This window comes from Gorilla gorilla, chromosome 20 (genome assembly GCF_029281585.2).
Source record: "Gorilla gorilla gorilla isolate KB3781 chromosome 20, NHGRI_mGorGor1-v2.1_pri, whole genome shotgun sequence".
Classification (NCBI taxonomy): domain Eukaryota; kingdom Metazoa; phylum Chordata; class Mammalia; order Primates; family Hominidae; genus Gorilla; species Gorilla gorilla.
This window is the reverse complement of record NC_073244.2, coordinates 50,336,975-50,354,639: the sequence shown is the minus strand read 5'-3', so window position 1 is coordinate 50,354,639 and position 17,665 is coordinate 50,336,975. Positions and strand designations below refer to the sequence as shown.

At 52.6% G+C, this 17,665-nt stretch overlaps 2 protein-coding genes across 7 annotated transcripts in view; one reads left to right on the top strand and one right to left on the bottom strand.

The window, feature by feature from the left end:
• MAP4K1 (mitogen-activated protein kinase kinase kinase kinase 1) overlaps positions 1-1,799 on the top strand; it is a 30,337-nt gene extending 28,538 nt beyond the window's left edge. For both annotated transcript variants that reach the window (XM_031004560.3, XM_031004561.3), the window contains one exon: positions 1,626-1,799. In XM_031004560.3, the coding sequence (XP_030860420.1) occupies positions 1,626-1,695 (70 nt within the window). In that variant the 3' untranslated portion in view covers positions 1,696-1,799. The remainder of the gene's footprint in view (positions 1-1,625) is intronic.
• A 79-nt stretch (positions 1,800-1,878) lies between these two features.
• Positions 1,879-17,665, bottom strand: part of RYR1 (ryanodine receptor 1) — a 155,929-nt gene continuing 140,142 nt past the window's right edge. For all 5 annotated transcript variants that reach the window (XM_055369291.2, XM_055369290.2, XM_055369292.2 and 2 more), the window contains 12 exons: positions 17,028-17,279; positions 15,991-16,121; positions 13,340-13,382; positions 11,252-11,382; positions 11,096-11,156; positions 9,335-9,481; positions 8,959-9,093; positions 4,379-4,535; positions 3,448-3,512; positions 3,259-3,359; positions 2,869-2,920; positions 1,879-2,118 (listed from right to left, as the gene is read on the bottom strand). In XM_055369291.2, the coding sequence (XP_055225266.1) occupies positions 2,023-2,118; positions 2,869-2,920; positions 3,259-3,359; positions 3,448-3,512; positions 4,379-4,535; positions 8,959-9,093; positions 9,335-9,481; positions 11,096-11,156; positions 11,252-11,382; positions 13,340-13,382; positions 15,991-16,121; positions 17,028-17,279 (1,371 nt within the window). In that variant the 3' untranslated portion in view covers positions 1,879-2,022. The remainder of the gene's footprint in view (positions 2,119-2,868; positions 2,921-3,258; positions 3,360-3,447; positions 3,513-4,378; positions 4,536-8,958; positions 9,094-9,334; positions 9,482-11,095; positions 11,157-11,251; positions 11,383-13,339; positions 13,383-15,990; positions 16,122-17,027; positions 17,280-17,665) is intronic.

Genomic DNA, 17,665 nt, shown 5'->3' with positions numbered 1-17,665 from the left:
AAAAAAAAAAAAGAAGTATCTTTTGGGGGAGATTCACTGAGACGAGGTAAATAGTCTGTAAATACGTTGTTTCTCATCAGATTTTCACCCACTAGTTTTATTGTTTTTTGTTTGTCTTTTGTTGTTGTTTTGAGTCAGAGTCTCACTCTGTCCCCCAGGCTGGAGTGCAGTGGCACGATCTCGCCTCACTGCAACCTCCTCCTCCCGGGTTCAAGCAATTCTCCTGCCTCAGCCTCCCGAGTAGCTGGGATTACAGGTGTGAGCCAACGCACCTGGCCTGCCCACTAGTTTTAGAATCAATTGGTTTTTCCCTGAATCTATTATTGTTAGGTGGCTACTAACAATAAATGGTGATTTTCTGATTCTATGTTTCCTTCTGCGTGTGTTAGTTGGCATTCTACTCTAAAGAAGAGCTGTGTCTTCTCCATTCTTCTTTCTTTATACCAGCATGGTCTCATGGATTTTTATTCTGTGGGTTATAGTCTATTACTGTCATTATTTATTTATTTATTTATTTATGAGACGGAGTCTCGCTCTGTCACCCAGGCTGGAGTGCAGTGGTGTGATCTCAGCTCACTGCAACCTCTGCCTCCCAGGTTCAATCGATCCTCCTGTCTCAGCCTCCCGAATAGCTGGGATTACAGGCGTGCACCACCATGCCTGGATAAATTTTTTTTTTTTTTTTTTTTTGAGACAGAGGCTTGCTCTGTCGCCCAGGCTGGAGTGCACTGGCGCTATCTCGGCTCACTGCAAGCTCTGGCTCCCAGGTTCACGCCATTCTCCTGCCTCAGCCTCCCGAGTAGCTGGGACTATAGGTGCCTGCCATCGCACCCGGCTAATTTTTTTTTGTATTTTTAGTAGAGACGGGGTTTCACCGTGTTAGCCAGGATGGACCTGGATAATTTTTGTAGTTTTAGTAGAGATGGGATTCACCATATTGGCCAGGCTGGTCTTGAACTCCTGACCTCAAATGATCTGCCCCCCTTGGCCTCCCAAAGTGCTGGGATTACAAGCATGAGCCACCGTGCCGGGCCTTGTCATTATTTATTCTGAGGCACAAATAGTCTTAAATTTAGCCAGTGGGAACCACTTTAAGTAGCCCCTGTGTCCTTTTGACATGCCAGAAGGGTCACTTTAAATCCAAATCTGATCGTGTCACTGTCTCCCTGCTTAAAATCCTCCCATGGCCTCAAGATAAAGACTCAATCCTGGCCACAGCCCACAAGGCCATGACATCTCCAGCCAAGTCCCAGCCTTTCTCCCACCTCAAATCCTTTGCACAGGCTGTTCTCCCCAGCCAGAACACTCTTCCTTGCCCTTTCACCAAGTTCCCTCCTAACCCCCCTTCAGGCTGCACCATCCATTCTCTGGGGAGTCTGGGCTGACCTCCTGGGTTAGGTTTCCCTGCCAGACATGCCATGCTTTTTTGCACTCATGTAATTCACTGATTCATGTTGATCTCCTTCTCTAGAATGTGAGCTTCCTAAGGGCAGGGACCGTGTCTGCCCGTTCACTGCTATAGTTCAGCATGGGGCTGGCACAGTCTCTATTAACTACTTTGTGAATTAATGAATCAATGAACATATGAATGAATAAATGAACTGACTTATCTCTTCCTTCCACAGGCCTGTAGTGGTGGAGACACGCCCAGTGGATGATCCTACTGCTCCCAGCAACCTCTACATCCAGGAATGAGTCCCTAGGGGGGTGTCAGGAACTAGTCCTTGCACCCCCTCCCCCATAGACACACTAGTGGTCATGGCATGTCCTCATCTCCCAATAAACGTGACTTTAGCCTCTGCTGTCATCTTGTTTTTCTTGGGGGAAACAATTCCTGGATGTCCACTCCTCCAAAATTTCAGCAGGCCAACACAGTGATGCTGGGGGGCGTAGCACAGATTTATTTTCCAGTACTAGGTCACCTCTCCCCCAGCTGCCTTAGGGGGAGGGGCTTGGGGACTAAGGGGCTTGCTGTGAGAATAAGGCACTTGAGGTGGGGATGGAGGGCCAGCTGGGGGTGTGTCAGCTAAGCTGGTCCTCATACTGCTTACGGAAACAATCACCAGCTGGGAAGAAATCCCAACATCTCTCTTGGTACATCTTCCAGACATAAGACTCCTAGGATTGGGGATAGAAAGAGTTCATTGGTCACATCTTCAAACCCTTGAGACATATTTTTTTTTTTTTTTTTTTAAGACAGGGTGTTGCTCTGTTGCCCAGGCTGGAGTGCAGTGGCGACAATCACAGCTCACTACAGCCTCCTGGCTCAAGCGATTCTCCACCTCAGTCTCCAGAGTAGCTGGGACTACAGGTGCACACCACCACCCCTGGCTAATTTTTTAATAGAGAAAGGGTCTCGCTGTGTTCCTAGGCTGTCTTGAACTTCTGGTCTCAAGCAATTCTCCCGCTGTGGCCTCCCGAAGTGCTAGGATTGCAGGCGTGAGCCAGGACGCCCAGCCCAAACCCATTTTTTTGAGATGGAGTATCGCTCTGTCACCTAGGCTGGAGTACAGTGGCATGATCTTGGCTCACTGCAACTTCTGCCTCCTGGGTTCAAGCGATTCTCCCACCTCAGCTTTCCAAGTAGCTGGGATTACAGGCATGCACAACCACGCCCTGCTAATCTTTGCATTTTTAGTAGAGACTGAATTTCACCATGCTGGCCAGGCTGGTCTTGAACTCCTGACCTCAAGTAATCCACCCGCCTTGGCCTCCCAAAGTGTTGGGATTACAGGCGTGAGCCGCCGTGCCCAGCCCCCAGCCCTAACCCTTGGTATTGAGAGGAGCTTTTTACTGCCACCTACTGACTGGCCTTATGTTAAAGGGCTCCACATCCTGCCCACTGTCCTCCCATTAACACCCCCTTACCTGACCCGTGTGTTCTGTCTCATCCTTGTTTATCAAATACATCAGGAAAAACCTGAGGGTGAGAGGACCACAGGAGACAAGTCAGAACCACCCTTACCTTATTTTATTTTATTTTTCATTTATAGTAGAGAGGAAGTCTTGCTATGTTGCCCAAGCTGGTCTCCAACTCCTGGCCTCAAGTAATCCTCCCCACTTGGCCTCCCAAAGTGCTGGGCTTACAGGTGTGAACCATCTTGCGGGGCCCCACCCTTACCATCTGATTGGCTGGCAGGGAATCTGCCCACATGGACACTACACCCCCTTTCCTAACTGGCCAAAGTTAAGTACCCCACCGCTGGCTATTGGCAGCCATGCCCCCCACCCTCCTGATTGGCCAGTGTGTCTGCTCACATGTAATTGGCCAGGTTGTGCTCCTCCAGCGTGTGAGTCTCGAAGCCATGTGGTGTCGTATCAAAGTAGTCACTGCCGATTCCACAGATGAAGCACTTGGTCTGTGAGTGGCAAGAGACATCAGAGTGGAGGCCCACTTGACCCCCTGAATCCCGTAATCCCTCTGGGTCACCCCCAGACATGACCTACCTCCATATCCTCCTTCACTTGCTCTTGTTGGTCTCGGAGCTCACCAAAAGCGTCGATGATCAGACCTGGGGTGGCAGGACACAAGTCAGTGCCCGATCTCTGACCTGGTTCAGACTCCTCCCTCTCCAGCTACCTACCTCCAGGGCTTGCCCTCCATCCCCCATTTCCCTAATCTCACCCCTAATCTCGTCTCCTAAGAAGATAGTATTAGGCCTTTATTGGCCGGGTGCGGTGGCTCACGCCTGTAATCCCAGTACTTTGGGAGGCTGAGGTGGGCAGATCATCTGAGGTGAGGAGTTCAAGAGCAGCCTGGCCAACATGGTGAAACCCCCTCGCTACTAACAATAAAAAAATAAAAAGAATTAGCTGGGTGTGGTAGCACGTGCCTGTAGTCCCAGCTAATCGGGAGGCTGAGGCAGAAGAATCGCTTGAACCTGGGAGGTAGAGGTTGCAGTGAGCCAAGATTGCACCACTGAACTCTGGCCCGGGCAACAGAGCGAGACTCCCTCTCAAAAAAAAAATTATACATATATATATATACACACACACACATATATATATAAATATATATATAAACACACATATAAATATAAACACATATATATAAATAAACATATATATATATATATATATATATATATATATATATATATATATATATCTCAGGCCTTTATTGAGCACTCATATGAGCCAGACACCGAGCGCCTATGAACTGACTTAATCCTGATCACAACCTATGAGGTTAGTACCATTGACACCCTCGTTTTGCAGATGGAGAAACAGAGGCCCCGAGAGGTGACTTGCCCAAGGTCTCACAGTAGCGAGAGGTAGAGATGGGGTATGAATGCAGGCCGACTGGATCCTGGGCCTGCATTCTTAGCCATGGAGCTAGCCTGCCTCCGGGCCCTGAGCACCCACTCCCAGCACTGACCCTGGATGATGGCCAACAGGATGACGATGACGAAGAAGAAGAAGGTGATGTCGAAGACCACCCTGTAGAGCTCGTATTCGTCACCCGCGGGGTCCTCGATCTCGTCCCCAATGCCTCCGCCAGCCCGGACACCCACGTACATGTGAAACAGGTAACACTGAGGGAGGGGAGCACACTGGTCACTCATTCATTCGACATTCACTGAGTACCAGCCAAGGCCCCGGGATAGGCAGGGCTGAAGACATGGTAACGACTGAGACAGCCCTGGGCCCTGCCCTCAAAGGGCTCACAGATACGGCATCAGACAGGGACCAACAGCCAGAAATGGTCAGGGCTGTGACAGGAACGGCACGGGCAGGGGGGTGAGGGCCAGGTTGGGTGTGGGGCACAGGCAGAGGGGTGAGGGCCAGGATGGGGGGCACAGGCAGAGGGGTCAGGGCCAGGATAAGGGGGGCACAGGCAGAGGGGTCAGGGCTGGGATGGGGGGCACCGGCAGGGGAATCAGGGCCAGGATATGGGGGGCACAGGCAGAGGGGTCAGGGCCGGGATAGGGGGGCACAGGGAGAGGGGTCAGGGCTAGCATGGGGTGGCACAGGCAGAGGGGTCAGGGCTGGAATGAGGGGTACAGGCAGAAGGGTCAGGGCCAGGTTGGGTGGGGGGCACAGGCAGAGGGGTCAGGGCCAGGATGGAGGGTACAGGCTGAGAGGTTAGGGCCAGGATAGGGGGGCACAGGCAGAGGGGTCAGGGCCGGGATGGATGGGGGGCACAGACGGAGGGATGAGGGCCGGGATGGGTGGGGGGGCACAGGTGGAGGGGTCAGGGCCAGGATAGGGGGGCACAGGCAGAAGGGTGAGGGCGAGGATGGGAGGGGCACAGGCAGAGGGTCGAGGCTGGGGTGGGGAGGCACAGTGTGACCAGGGATGAGCTAGGGGAAGCACTGGAAGCTTTAACAGCCCACTGGAGGCATCTGATCCAGCCTAGGTGATCAGGTGAGGCTTCCTGGAAGAGGAGGCAGGTGTGAGCTGAAACCTAAAGGAGGCGTTAGGTGGAGGGGTGGTGGGAGAGTGTTCCCAGCAGAGAAGGCCACATGCTGCCTCGCCATCAGTGAGGAAAGAGTACATCCTGCTGCTGTGAGGAACTGAAAATGGTTGGGTGAGGCTGGAAAATAGAGCTCCTGTGCAGGAGAGCAGGGAGAGATGAGGCAGGGCCTGGGCACGTGGCTCTGTGGGCCCTGGCCCAGCCCGCGGTCAAGGGGCTTCCTGTAGGATGTGGCATTTAAATGGAAAGGTGAGGTATCAAGCGAATGGGGTGTGTGTGTATGTCGGGCCTGGGGTAGGGGACAGAGAGAACATCAGGTGCAAAGGGCTTGAATTGGGAGGAAACACGCAGTCCTAGGGGAACTGAAAGAGGACCAGGCGGCTAGAAAGCAAAAAGCAAGAGGGTTTGCGGTTAGACCCAGGCAGGGCCAGCCCTTCCCAGGCTTTGTAAGCCACGGCAGGGTGATTCGACTTTATCTACAGTGGGCTGGGGAGCCACAAGAAGGGTCTGAGTGGGGGTGGGGAGGGAGCATGGTCTACCTGGCATTTGGGAACAACTTTACATTTGTTTTTTTTTTTTGAGACACAGTCTTGCTCTGTTGCCCAGGCTGGAGTGCTGTGGTGCAATATTGGCTCACTGTGACCTCCACCACCGAGTTCAAGAGATTCTCCTGCCTCAGCCTCCTGAGTAGTTGGGATTACAAGTGCGTGTCACCCCACCCAGCTAATTTTTGTACTTTTTTCTTTTTTTTTTTTTTTTGAGATGGAGTTTTGCTCTTGTTGCCCAGGCTGGAGTGCAATGGCGTGATCTCGGCTCACTGCAACCTCCGCCTCCGGGGGTTCAAGAGATTCTCCTGCCTCAGCTTCCCAGGTAGCTGGGATTATAGGCGCCCACCACCACATCCCACTAATTTTTGTATTTTTAGTGGAGACAGGGTTTCACCACGTTGGCCAGACTGGTCTCAAACTCTTGACCTCAGATGATCCACCTGCCTTGGCCTCCCAAAATGCTGGGATTAAAAGCGTGAGCCACAGTGCCCGGCATACACTTGTTCTTTCCGTGTCCCCAGGATGTGAGAGAACACAGTCATCCTAGAGTAAAAACTAAGATAAGTGACTATAATGAGAACGAGGCTGTGGGCAGCGAGGCCGTGTCTGGAAGAGCCTCAGATGTCAGGTTGAGGAGCTGGACTTTGTCCTGAGAGCAGGGAGGAACGCACGGAGCCAGACTGCAGGACATCTTTGGAGATAAACCCCAGAAATGATTCTTTTAATTGTGGCCTGTGTCTCTAGTAAGTTCGCATCAATTTGGGTTATGATCACCATTATTAGAATAGAAGAGAAAATATAAATGTGCATTGAACGCTGGGTATACCTTGGGTGAAACTTTTTTTTAAACTTGACACAGAGTCTCAATGTGTTACCCAGGCTGGAGTGCAGTGGCGCAATCATAGCACACTGCAACCTCAAACTCCTAAGCTCAAGCAATCCTCTTGCCTCAGCCTCCCACAGTGTTGGGATTACAGGCGTGAGTCACTGCGCCCGGCCTGGGTGAAACTTTTAATTGTGGATAATGATGATAGAAGCTAACATCTATATAATCCTGAGGATGTGCCAGGCACTAGTCTAAGTCTTTCTTTTTTTCCTTTTTTTTGAGACGGAGTTTCACTCTCGTTGCCTAGGCTGGAGTGCAGTGGCGCAATCTCGGCTCATGGCAACCTCCACCTCCCGGGTTCAAGTGATTCTCCTGTCTCAGCCTCCCGAGTAGCTGGGATTACAGGCATGCGCCACCATGCCCAGCTAATTTTGTATTTTTAGTAGATATGGGGTTTCTCCATGTTGGTCAGGCCGGTCTCAAACTCCCAACCTCAGGTAATCTGCCCCCCTCAGCCCCCCAAAGTGCTGGGATTACAGGCGTGAGCCACCGTGCAAGGCAATGGTCTAAGTCTTTTAAGTCTTCGATAGCCAGGGAGCACCTATTAGTCCTAAAAGCAACTACTATTACACACTCATTTTACAGGTGAGGCCCCCAGGGCATAGGCAGGAGGTTGAGTAGCCTGCCCCAAAATCACACGGCTCATAAGTGGCAGGGGCACGCTCCCTGAGTACCTTTCCAATAATAATAGTTTGAAAAGCTCAAATAAGGCCGGGTGCGGTTGCTCACATCTGTAATCCCAGCACTTTGGGAGGCCGAGGTGGGTGGATCATTTGAGGTCAGGAGTTCGAGACAAGCCTGGCCAACATTGTGAGACCCCCCCACCTCCATCTCTACTAAAAATACAAAAATCAGCTGGGTGTGGTGGTGTGCCCCTGTAATCCCAGCTACTCGGGAGGCTGAGGCAGGAGAATCACTTGAACCTGAGAGACAGAGGTTGCAGTAAGCTGAGGTCATGTCACTGCACTCCAGCCTGGGTGACAGAACGAGACTCCGTCTCAGGAACAACAACAACAAAAAGCCTCAGCTCAAATAATATTGAAACAATGGCCAAGAGGTGTGGAGCACTCATATGCCTGGCACTGTTCAAAGTACCTGACATGGCCAGGTGCGGCGGCTCACACCTGTAATCCCAGCACTTTGGGAGGCCGAGGTGGGCAGATCACGACGGCACAGGCAGAGATGGAGACCATCCTGGCCAACATGGTGAAACTCCGTCTCTACTAAGAATACAAAAATTGGCCGGGCGCAGTGGCTCATGCCTGTAATCCCAGCACTTTGGGAGGCCCAGGCGGGCGGATCACCAGGTCAGGAGATCAAGACCATCCTGGCTAACATGGTGAAACCCCGGCTCTACTAAAAATACAAAAAATTTGCCAGGCGTGGTGGCGGGCGCCTGTTGTCCCAGCTACTAGGGAGGCAGAGGCAGGAGAATGGCATGAACCCGGGAGGCGGAGCTTGCAGTGAGCTGAGATCACGCCACTGCACTCCAGCCTGGGCCAGACTCTGTCTCAAAAAAAAAAGAAAGAAAGAAAATTAAGAATACAAAAAGTATCTGGGTGTGGTGGCATGCGCCTGTAGTCCCAGCTACTTGGGAGGCTGAGGCAGGAGAATCACTTGAACCTGGGAAGCGGAGGTTGCAGTGAGCTGAGATTGCGCCACTACACTCTAGCCTGGCAACACAGTGAGACTCCATCTAAAAAAAAAAAAAAATGTGCCTGGCATGCATCAGCTGGCCAAACTGTAGGTACTATTTTCATTTTTTAGAGATAGGGTCTCTGTCTGTCTACCAGGATGGAGTATAGTGGCCCGTTCGTAGCTCACTGAAGCCTCATACTGCTGGGACCAAGTGATCCTCTTGCCTTAGCCTCCAGGCACACAACACAACACCCAGCTAACGTTTAAATTTTTTTTAATAGAGACAGGATTTTTGCTTTGTTGCCCAAGCTGGTTTCCAACTCCTGGACTCAAGTAATCCTCCCGCCTCGGCCTCCTGACGCACTGGGATTGCAGGCTGGAGGCACCACGCCCGGCCTGGAGGTACCATTATTAACTCCTTCAACAGATGCGAGAAGGAAGGGTCCCAGAGTGCTAGGGGAGGGGCTCACCGTCATCATGTCATCACACTTCATGTCAGGTTCATCCTCATCCTCGCTCTTGTTGTAGAACTTGCGGAAGAAGTTGAAGGCCACCACGGTGTACAGGTAGACGACCACCGCCAGAAGGCCCACGGTCATCACCAGCTGGGGGCAGGATGGGGCCAGGTCAGCTCCGCCCTGGGCTTGCCCTCCCCCCGCCCTGCCCATTCTGGGTCCTGGCCCCGGTTCAGTCCCTGTGGCTCTACCTTGCTGCCCCACACACCCCTGGCTCAGCGCACCTGGCCTTGCCCCTCCTCAGCCCAGCTGCCCGGCCCTTATCCCTTCACCACCCACTGCCACGCTGGTCCCTGCTGGCCCACGCCCCACAGCCAGGTCCTCCCCACACCTGTTTCCCATTGTGGGTGACAGAGGACAGGATGGTGCGCAGCGTCTTGACCCCCATGGCGATGTCCAGGAGATGGGCAGCAAAGAAGAAGTTGTTGTAGTGTCCCAAGAGGGACATCACCATATACCAGCCCAGGTACAGGAAGGACTGTGGGCACACAGGGCCAGGGGTCAGGGGGAAGGCAGGGACACACGAGGAGCACTCTGGAGGGTAGGGGCCACTCGAGAGAGTCAGCTGTGCCCTGGGGGTCGGGTGCCAGCTCTGTTTGGGGAGTACATGGAGGATCAGGGCATTCCGGGTGAGAAGGCATCCTGCGGGGAGATGAGAGCCCCCTCCAGAAGGAAATAATCTGGGAATCTAAGGGCACACTGAGGGAGCCAAAGGATGTTCTGGGCCGGGTGTGGTGGCTCATGCCTGTAATCCCAGTGCTTTGGGGGGCTGAGGCAGGAGTATCACTTGAGGTCAGGAGTTGAAGACCAGTCTGGGCAACATAGCGAGACTCCATCACCTCTTCCTCTGTCTTTTTTTTTTTTTTTTTTTGAGATGGAGTTTCACACTTGTCACCCAGGCTGGAGCGCTATGGCGCAATCTCAGCTCACTGCAACCTCTGCCTCCCGGGTTCAAGTGATTCTCCTGCCTTAGCCTCCAAAGTAGCTGGGACCACAGGCGTGGGTCACCACACCCAGCTAATTTTTGTATTTTTAGTAGAGATGGGTTCCACCATGATGGCCAGGCTGGTCTCTAACTCCTGGCCTCAAGTGATCCACCCACCTCGGCCTCCCAACCCAAAGTGCTGGGATTACAGGCCTGAGCCACCGCACCTGGCCACTCTCTGTTTTTTGTTAGAGACAGGGTCTCACTCTGTTATCCACGCTGGAGTGCAGTGGTGCACATGCAGCTCACTGAAACCTCTGCCTCCTGGGCTCAAGCCATCCTCCCACTGCAGCTTGTCGAGTGGCTGGGACTACAGGTGTGCACCACCATGCCTGGCTAATTTTTGTATTGTTTGTAGAGACAGGGTTTCACCGTCTCTACAAAAGTTGCCCAAGCTGGTCTTAAACGTTTGAGCTCAAGCAAACCTCTGCCTCCGCCTCCCAAAGTGCTAGGATTATAGGCCTGAGCCACTGTGCCTGGCTGCTTGGCTAATTTTTTGTGTTTTTTTTGTTGTTGTTGTTGAGATGGATTCTCATTCTGTCGCCCAGGCTGGAGTGCAGTGGTGCGATCTTGGCTCACTGCAGCCTCCACCTCCTGGATTCAAGCCATTCTCCTGCCTCAGCCTCCTGAGTAGCTGGGATTATAGGCACCTGCTGCCATGCCCAGTGCCAGGTTTGTCTTGAACTCCTGACCTCAAGTGATCTGCCTGCCTCGGCCTCCCAAAGTGCTGGGACTACAGGCGTAAGCCACCACGCCCAGCCCCAGCTAATTTTTAAATTTTCTGTAGAGAGAGGATCTCACTATATTGCCCAGGCTGGTCTCAAACTCTGGGCTCCAGTGATCCACCGGCCTTGGCCTCTCAAAGTGTTGGGAGTACAGGCGTGAACCACCACACCCAATCCCAGCTATTTAAAAAAAAATAGTAATAATAATAATAATAAGATGTCTAGGGGGATAAGGAGCCTTGTGTGGATAAGAAGATACCCTAGGGTCACAGCCACTCAGGGTCCCGGGAGTCATTCTTTGGTCAGGAACACCCGACATTGGGAACCCTCCTAACGCCCCACCCCTGCAGAGTCCCTCCCCAATCTGTGGGCCCCTGCTCACGTTGTCTGTGAAGATGACCCCGAACTTCCAGATCTGGTACTTGACATCGATGGACATGAGCCTGTGGGGGCAGGGGTGAGGAGAGATGCTTGAGTGTCAGACTCCAGTCACCTCCCCTGCATGCCCCAGGCCTGTGCAGGGGTGTCCTGGGCTCACCAGGTCAGCAGCCCTGGCGGCGGGTTGGGCTTGCGCTCATTGTGGGCGGTGATCTCTAGTGTGGCCAGGTCCATGCCCAGTAGCTCAGCAATCCGCTCCCGCCCGTAGATGTCCCCATGTTTGTCCAGGACCTGCACAAGAGAGCGTCAGGCTGTGTAGACACAGCTGGAGTGTGGGTGTGTGTCGTGGCCTGCAAGGGGGTTCTGGGGACACTCCAAACTCTGAGTGAGAAATGGGAGGTGCATTTTTTTTTTTTTGAGACAGTCTCCCTCTGTCACCCAGGCTGGAGGGCAGTGGCACCATCTCTGCTCACTGCAACCTGTGCCTCCCGGGTTCAAGCGATTCTCCTGCCTCACCCACCTGAGTAGCTGGGATTACAGGCATGCACCACCATGCCCGGCTAATTTTGTATTTTTAGTAGGGACGGGGTTTCTCTGTGTTGGTCAGGCTGGTCTTGAACTCCTAACCTCAAGTGATCTGCCCGCCTTGGCCTCCCAAAGTGCTGGGATTACAGGTGTGAGCCACCGTGCCCAGCCCACTTTGTTTTTTTCTACAGCATTTATCACCACTGACATACTGTACTTGTGTTCATCATCTATCTTTCCAACTTGAAGGTCAGAATCACTGTTTTGTTTAACACGGGATCCCAGGTTTCTAAAACTGTTCCTGGCACATAATAGGTGCTCCATAAATATGAGTGAACGAATTATAGTAACAGCCAACATATCTAGTGTTCTCCTATATGCCAGATACTGCTCATGTAGTATATAATACAACAACCCTGTAGGGTTGGCCGTATTATTACCCCACTTTGAGTATGAGGTACAGACAGGTCAATAAGCCAGAAATAGAAAGGCAGGCAATCGGCTGGGCGCGGTGGCTCGTGCCTGTAATCCCAGCACTTTGGGAGGCCGAGGCGGGTGGATCACCTGAGGTCAGGAGTTCGAGATCAGCCTGGCCCACATGGCGAAACCCCGTCTCTACTAAAAATACAAAAATTAGCCAGACGTGGTGGTGGGTGCCTGTAATCCCAGCTACTTGGGAGGCTGAGGCAGGAGAATCGCTTGAACTCGGGAGGTGGAGGTTGCAGTCAGCTGAGATTGTGCCACTGCACTGCAGACTGGGTAACAGAGCGAGACTCCGTCTCAACGAAAAAAACAAAAGAAAAGCAGGCAATCTGGTTCCAGAGTGTGTGTGCTTAAGACATATTGCTAACTTCCTCTCTTTCAACTAGTATTTCTCTCTTTTTTTGAGACGGAGTCTCGCTCTGTCACCCAGACTGGAATGCAATGGCGTGATCTCGGCTCACTGCAGCCTCTGCCGCCCGGGTTCAAGTGATTCTCCTGCCTCAGCCTCTCAAGTAGCTGGGATTACAGGTGCCCAGCTAATTTTTGTGTTTTTAGTAGAGATGCAGTTTTGCCATGTTGTCCAGGCTGGTCTCAAACTCCTGACCTCAAGTGATCTGCCCACCTCGGCCTCCCAAAGTGCTGGGATTACAGGCGTGCGCCACTGCGCCTGGCCTCAACCAGTATTTCTTGAGTATTCACTCTGTGCCAGGCACTATGCTATGCTTTCTTATTTTTTGTTATTATTATTTTTTTTGAGATGAGGTCTCACTCTTTTACCCAGGCTGTAGTGCAGTGGTGCAATCTTGGCTCACTGCAACTTCTGCCTCCCAGGTTAAGCGATCCTTCCACCTCAGCCTCCTGAGTAGCTGGGACTACAGGCATGCAGTTCCATGCTAATTTTTTGTATTTTTGGTAGAGACGGCATTTTCCATGTTGCCCAGGCTGCTGTGAAATTCCTGAGCTCAAGTGTTACATCCATCTCAGCCTGCCAAAGTTCTGGGATTACAGGCGTGAGCCACCACGCTTGGCCTTGATGCTCTGCTCTTTCCATGTGCCCATTCAAGAAAGGGAAGCAAGCTTACTATGCCCACCTCCCCATGGGGAAACTGAGGTGCTACTCAGAAAGGCAAAAAAACCTCTTGCCCAAGGTCACACACCAAGCAAGTGCTTGGCAGGCCTGTGATGGCCTGGTGGCAGGCAGGGACCCAATCCAGGACCCAGGGCATCCATGTCCTCTCACCTTGCGCTTGACAAACTTGTCCCAGTAGTTGCTAGGGAAAGACCTGCAGAGAGAGAGAGAGAAAGCGTGAGTATAAGATGTTAGGGCCAGAGGGATCAGAGCTGTCAGCCACGACAGGGTTGGCTGAAACTCCACTGTTTTTCTTTTTTCTTTTTTTTTGAGATGGAGTCTCACTCTGTTGCCCAGGCTGGAGTTAAGTGGTGTGATATCTGCTCACTGCAAACTTTGCCTCCCAGGTTCAAGCAATTCTCCTGCCTCAGCCTCCTGAGTAGCTGGGATTACAGGCGCCCACCACCACGCCCGGCTAATTTTCGTATTTTTAGTAGAGACGAGGTTTTGCCATGTTGGCCAGGCTGGTCTTGAACTTCTGACCTCAGGTGATGCCCCCACCCGCCTTGGCCTCCCAAAGTGCTGGGATTACAGGCGCCCACCACCACGCCCGGCTAATTTTTGTGTTTTTAGTAGAGACAGGGTTTTGCCATGTTGGCCAGGCTGGTCTCAAACTTCTGACCTCAGGTGATCCCCCCTCCCGCCTTGGCCTCCCAAAGTGCTGGGATTACAGGCGTTAGCCACCTGCGCCTGGCTCCACTGCTTTTCTTGTAGGAACCTTGAACAGTGGGGACCCCACTACCATCTTTGCTAGACCCCAGATGAGGCAGAGAATTTGCATTCAGAGCCAGATGTGCAAAAAAGACCTCAGAATGGCACTCTGATAAAGAGGCTCTGGCGTGGTGACGGGTGGGGAGGAGTCCAAACCAGCAGCCTGACTCAGCACCAACTCCAGTGCAACTGCCTGCTTCCTCATACTGGTTGATTTCATTTAATTTCATGATTCTGGCCCTTTATTCACCAGTTTTCCAAGTGACAAATTGATGCCCTAACATCCTCAAATATGGCCAATGAGTTTTTTTTTTTTTTGAGACGGAGTCTCGCTCTGTCGCCCAGGCTGGAGTGCAGCGGTGCCATCTCGGCTCACTGCAAGCTCCGCCTCCTCGGTTCACGCCATTCTCCTGCCTCAGCCTCCCGAGTAGCTGGGACTACAGGCACCCGCTGCCACGCCCAGCTAATTTTTTTTGTATTTTTAGTAGAGACGGGGTTTCACCGTGTTAGCCAGGATGGTCTGGATCTCCTGACCTCGTGATCCGCCTGCCTTGGCCTTCCAAAGTGCTAGGATTGATTACAGATGTGAGCCACTGTGCCCAGCCACGAGTTTTGTTTTTTGAGAGGGTGGAGCGATGATTGATTATGAATTCACGGATTTGCAATTATTTGAAGTGCTTCGATTCATTGCACTTCCAATTCCTATTCGTTTTTTTTTTGGCCCCCAGACATAGGGTCTTGCTCTGTCACTCAGGCTGAAGGACAGTGGCATAATCATAGCTCACTGCAGCCTAGAACTCCTGGGCTCACGCCATCCTCCAGCGTCAGCCTCCCAAACAGCTAAGACTACAGGCATGCGCTAGCCAGGCTAGCATGTCTGGCTAACTTTTTAGTTTTTTTTTTCTAAAGATATAGGTCTCTCTATGTTGTCCAGGCTGGTCTTGAACTCCTGGGCACAAGGGATCCTCCTGCCTCAGCCTCCCAAAGTGCTGAGATTACAGGCGTGAGCCACTGAGTGCGGCCCCTAGGGCCCCTAATGATTTCTTTTCTTTCTTTTTTTTTTTTTCCTTTCTTTTTCTTTTCCGTTTTTTTTTTTTTTTCAGATGGAGTCTCACTCTGTTGCCCAGGCTGGAGTGCAGAGGCACAATCTCGGCTCACTGCAACCTCCACCTCGCAGGTTTAAGTGATTCTCATGCCTCAGCCTCCAGAGTAGCTAGGACCACAGGCACCCACCACCATGCCTACTTTTTGTATTTTTGGTAGAGACTAATTTTTGTATTTTTAGTAGAGATGGGGTTTCACCATGTTGGCCAGGCTGGTCTCGAACTCCTGACCTCAAGTGATCTGCCACCTTGGCCTCCCAAGTGTTGGGATTACAGGCGTGAGCCACCGTGCCTGGCCATGTTTTTTATTTTGCACTCATTGCACCTGAGTAAGAATCACACCTGGAGACAGGGTTTAAAACACGGGTTCCTGGGCTCACACCCCAGAGTCACTGAACAGGAACCTCCAGGCCTCAAGTCTAGGAATCTCTGTGTGCCAACCTCACCCACACAGATGCTGTAATGCATGGGAAATGTGCCTCTTTTATGGAAAGAAAGAGTAAGACTTGGGGAGAACGAGGCAGGGCCTGCTGGGACTGAAACCCTAGGTTTTTTTTTTTTTGTCTGGGGGGAAGGGGGTGGAATTTCACTCTTGTTGCCCAGGCTGGAGTGTAATGGTGCGATCTCGGCTCACTGCATCCTCCACATCCCAGGTTCAAGGGATTCTTCTGATTCAGCCTTCCCAGTAGCTGGGATTACAGGCGCCCGCCACCACGCCCAGCTAATTTTTGTACTTTTAGTAGAGACAGGATTTCACCATGTTGTCCAGGCTGGTCTCAAACTCCTGACCTCGTGATCCGCCCGCCTTAGCCTCCCAAAGTGCCGGGATTACAGGTGTGAGCCACCGTGCCCGGACCGAAACCCTAGTTTTTTGGGGTCCAGGCCTGGACTGGGTGGAAACCCAGGTCCCCTCCTGCTGCCACCCTGAGGTGGGGGCTGGGTCCTTACGGCGTGTTGAGCACCAGTCGGTCCCACTGCCCCTTCACGTCATCGTCCTCAGGCTGCTCCGTGATGTACAGGCCGTCAAACTCCAGCTTCCGGGCCAGCTCCTTCTCCCGCTTAAAGATTACCAGGGGCACCTGGATAGTGGGAGGAGGCCAAGGGTGGGCGTCAGGCACCTTGGCTGGACCATAGTCTCAGCAGAAGCCATGACATCTTGCTGGGGTCTGTGTGTGACCCCACATCAGAAGTGCTTTCCCAGTGATAAGGGTAGAAATGAGGCCCAGGCAGAGGGCTTAGGGCTGGGATGTGGGGGACATGGGCAGAGGGGTCAGGGCAGGGATGGGGGAGGCACAGGCAGGGGGGTCAGGGCTGGAATGTGGTGCATAGATAGAGGGGTCAGGGCCGGGATGGGGGGCATAGATAGAGGAGTCAGGGCTGGAATTGGGGGGCACAGGCAGAGCAGTCGGGGCTGGCAGTGGAGAGGCACAGGCAGGGGTGTCAGGGCTGGGATGTAGGGGCATATAGGGGTCAGGGCTGGAATGGGGGTGGGGCACAGGCAGAGGGATCGGGCCAGGATGTGAGAACAGGGGAGCTGTGGGAGCCCAGGAGTGGTGCCTGATGCCACCTGGGGCTTCCCAAGGGAGGGAGGTCTGAACTCAGAACTGAAGGATGAATAAAACAGGCAGGTGCAAGGAGGTGGAAGCAGGGCAAAGTATTGCAGGCAGAGGGAATAGCATGTATGAAAGTTTTAAGCCTAAAGAACTCTAGTTCAATAGCAAAGTATCAAGACAGTGGTCCAGAACCTGGTTCCTCAGCTATAAGCCATGTCCGTTCCCAATCTGAATGTCGTCCTTACTGGAGACCCCTGTCATCCTTGCTGGAGACCCCAATCCTATACCCAGTTCCCCAGCCCTCACCCCAACCCTAGGCCCCCTCTGTCCCAACCACTTTGAGGGCCCCCAGCCCCAGCCAGTGCTCCAGCACTGCCCCCACTCCCACCCAGCCAATAAGCCCTTGCCCCAGAACCATGGCCATGGGCCCACCTTGAGACAATTATAGCCAATGATGCAGAGAAAGGCCACCAGTGTATGCAGGAGGCTCAGACACCGCAGGGCGGGTTCCATGTAGCCTGTGCTTTCCTCCAGGAAGTAGTACACCATGTTCTCATCCTCATCGCCCTCTGCCTCCTCTCCGGCCCCCAAGCCCCAGCCAGAGCCGCCACCAGAGCCTGCACCTGACACATCCCCAGCAGCTGAGCCTTCCATGTCATCCTCCCCTGGTGGAGAGTCTGAGACCTGAAATGGGGACAGAGATTCATCTGTGGGTCTGCCACATGCAGAGCCCACTCACAAAGTTGAGCCTCCATTCCTGAGATTGGACTGGGACCATACCAGATACAGTCTCGGTGTGGCTGTCAATCAAGATCAAGGGTTGGGCCTAGGGCTGTAGCTAGCAAATCAGACTCTGAGCTGGGAATTAGCCTATTGAACTGAGTGGCACAGAACTGAAGACAGAGTTGGTTCATCTTGATAGTGGAGCCCTAAAGAGACTGCCCACTAATATTAACACTAACATGAAAATTAGTAGCAGCTAAACATTTACACAGTGCTTTTTACATGCCAGGTACTGTTGCTCTAACTGCCTTACACACACTCATCCTCTTTTTTTTGGTGGGGTGGAC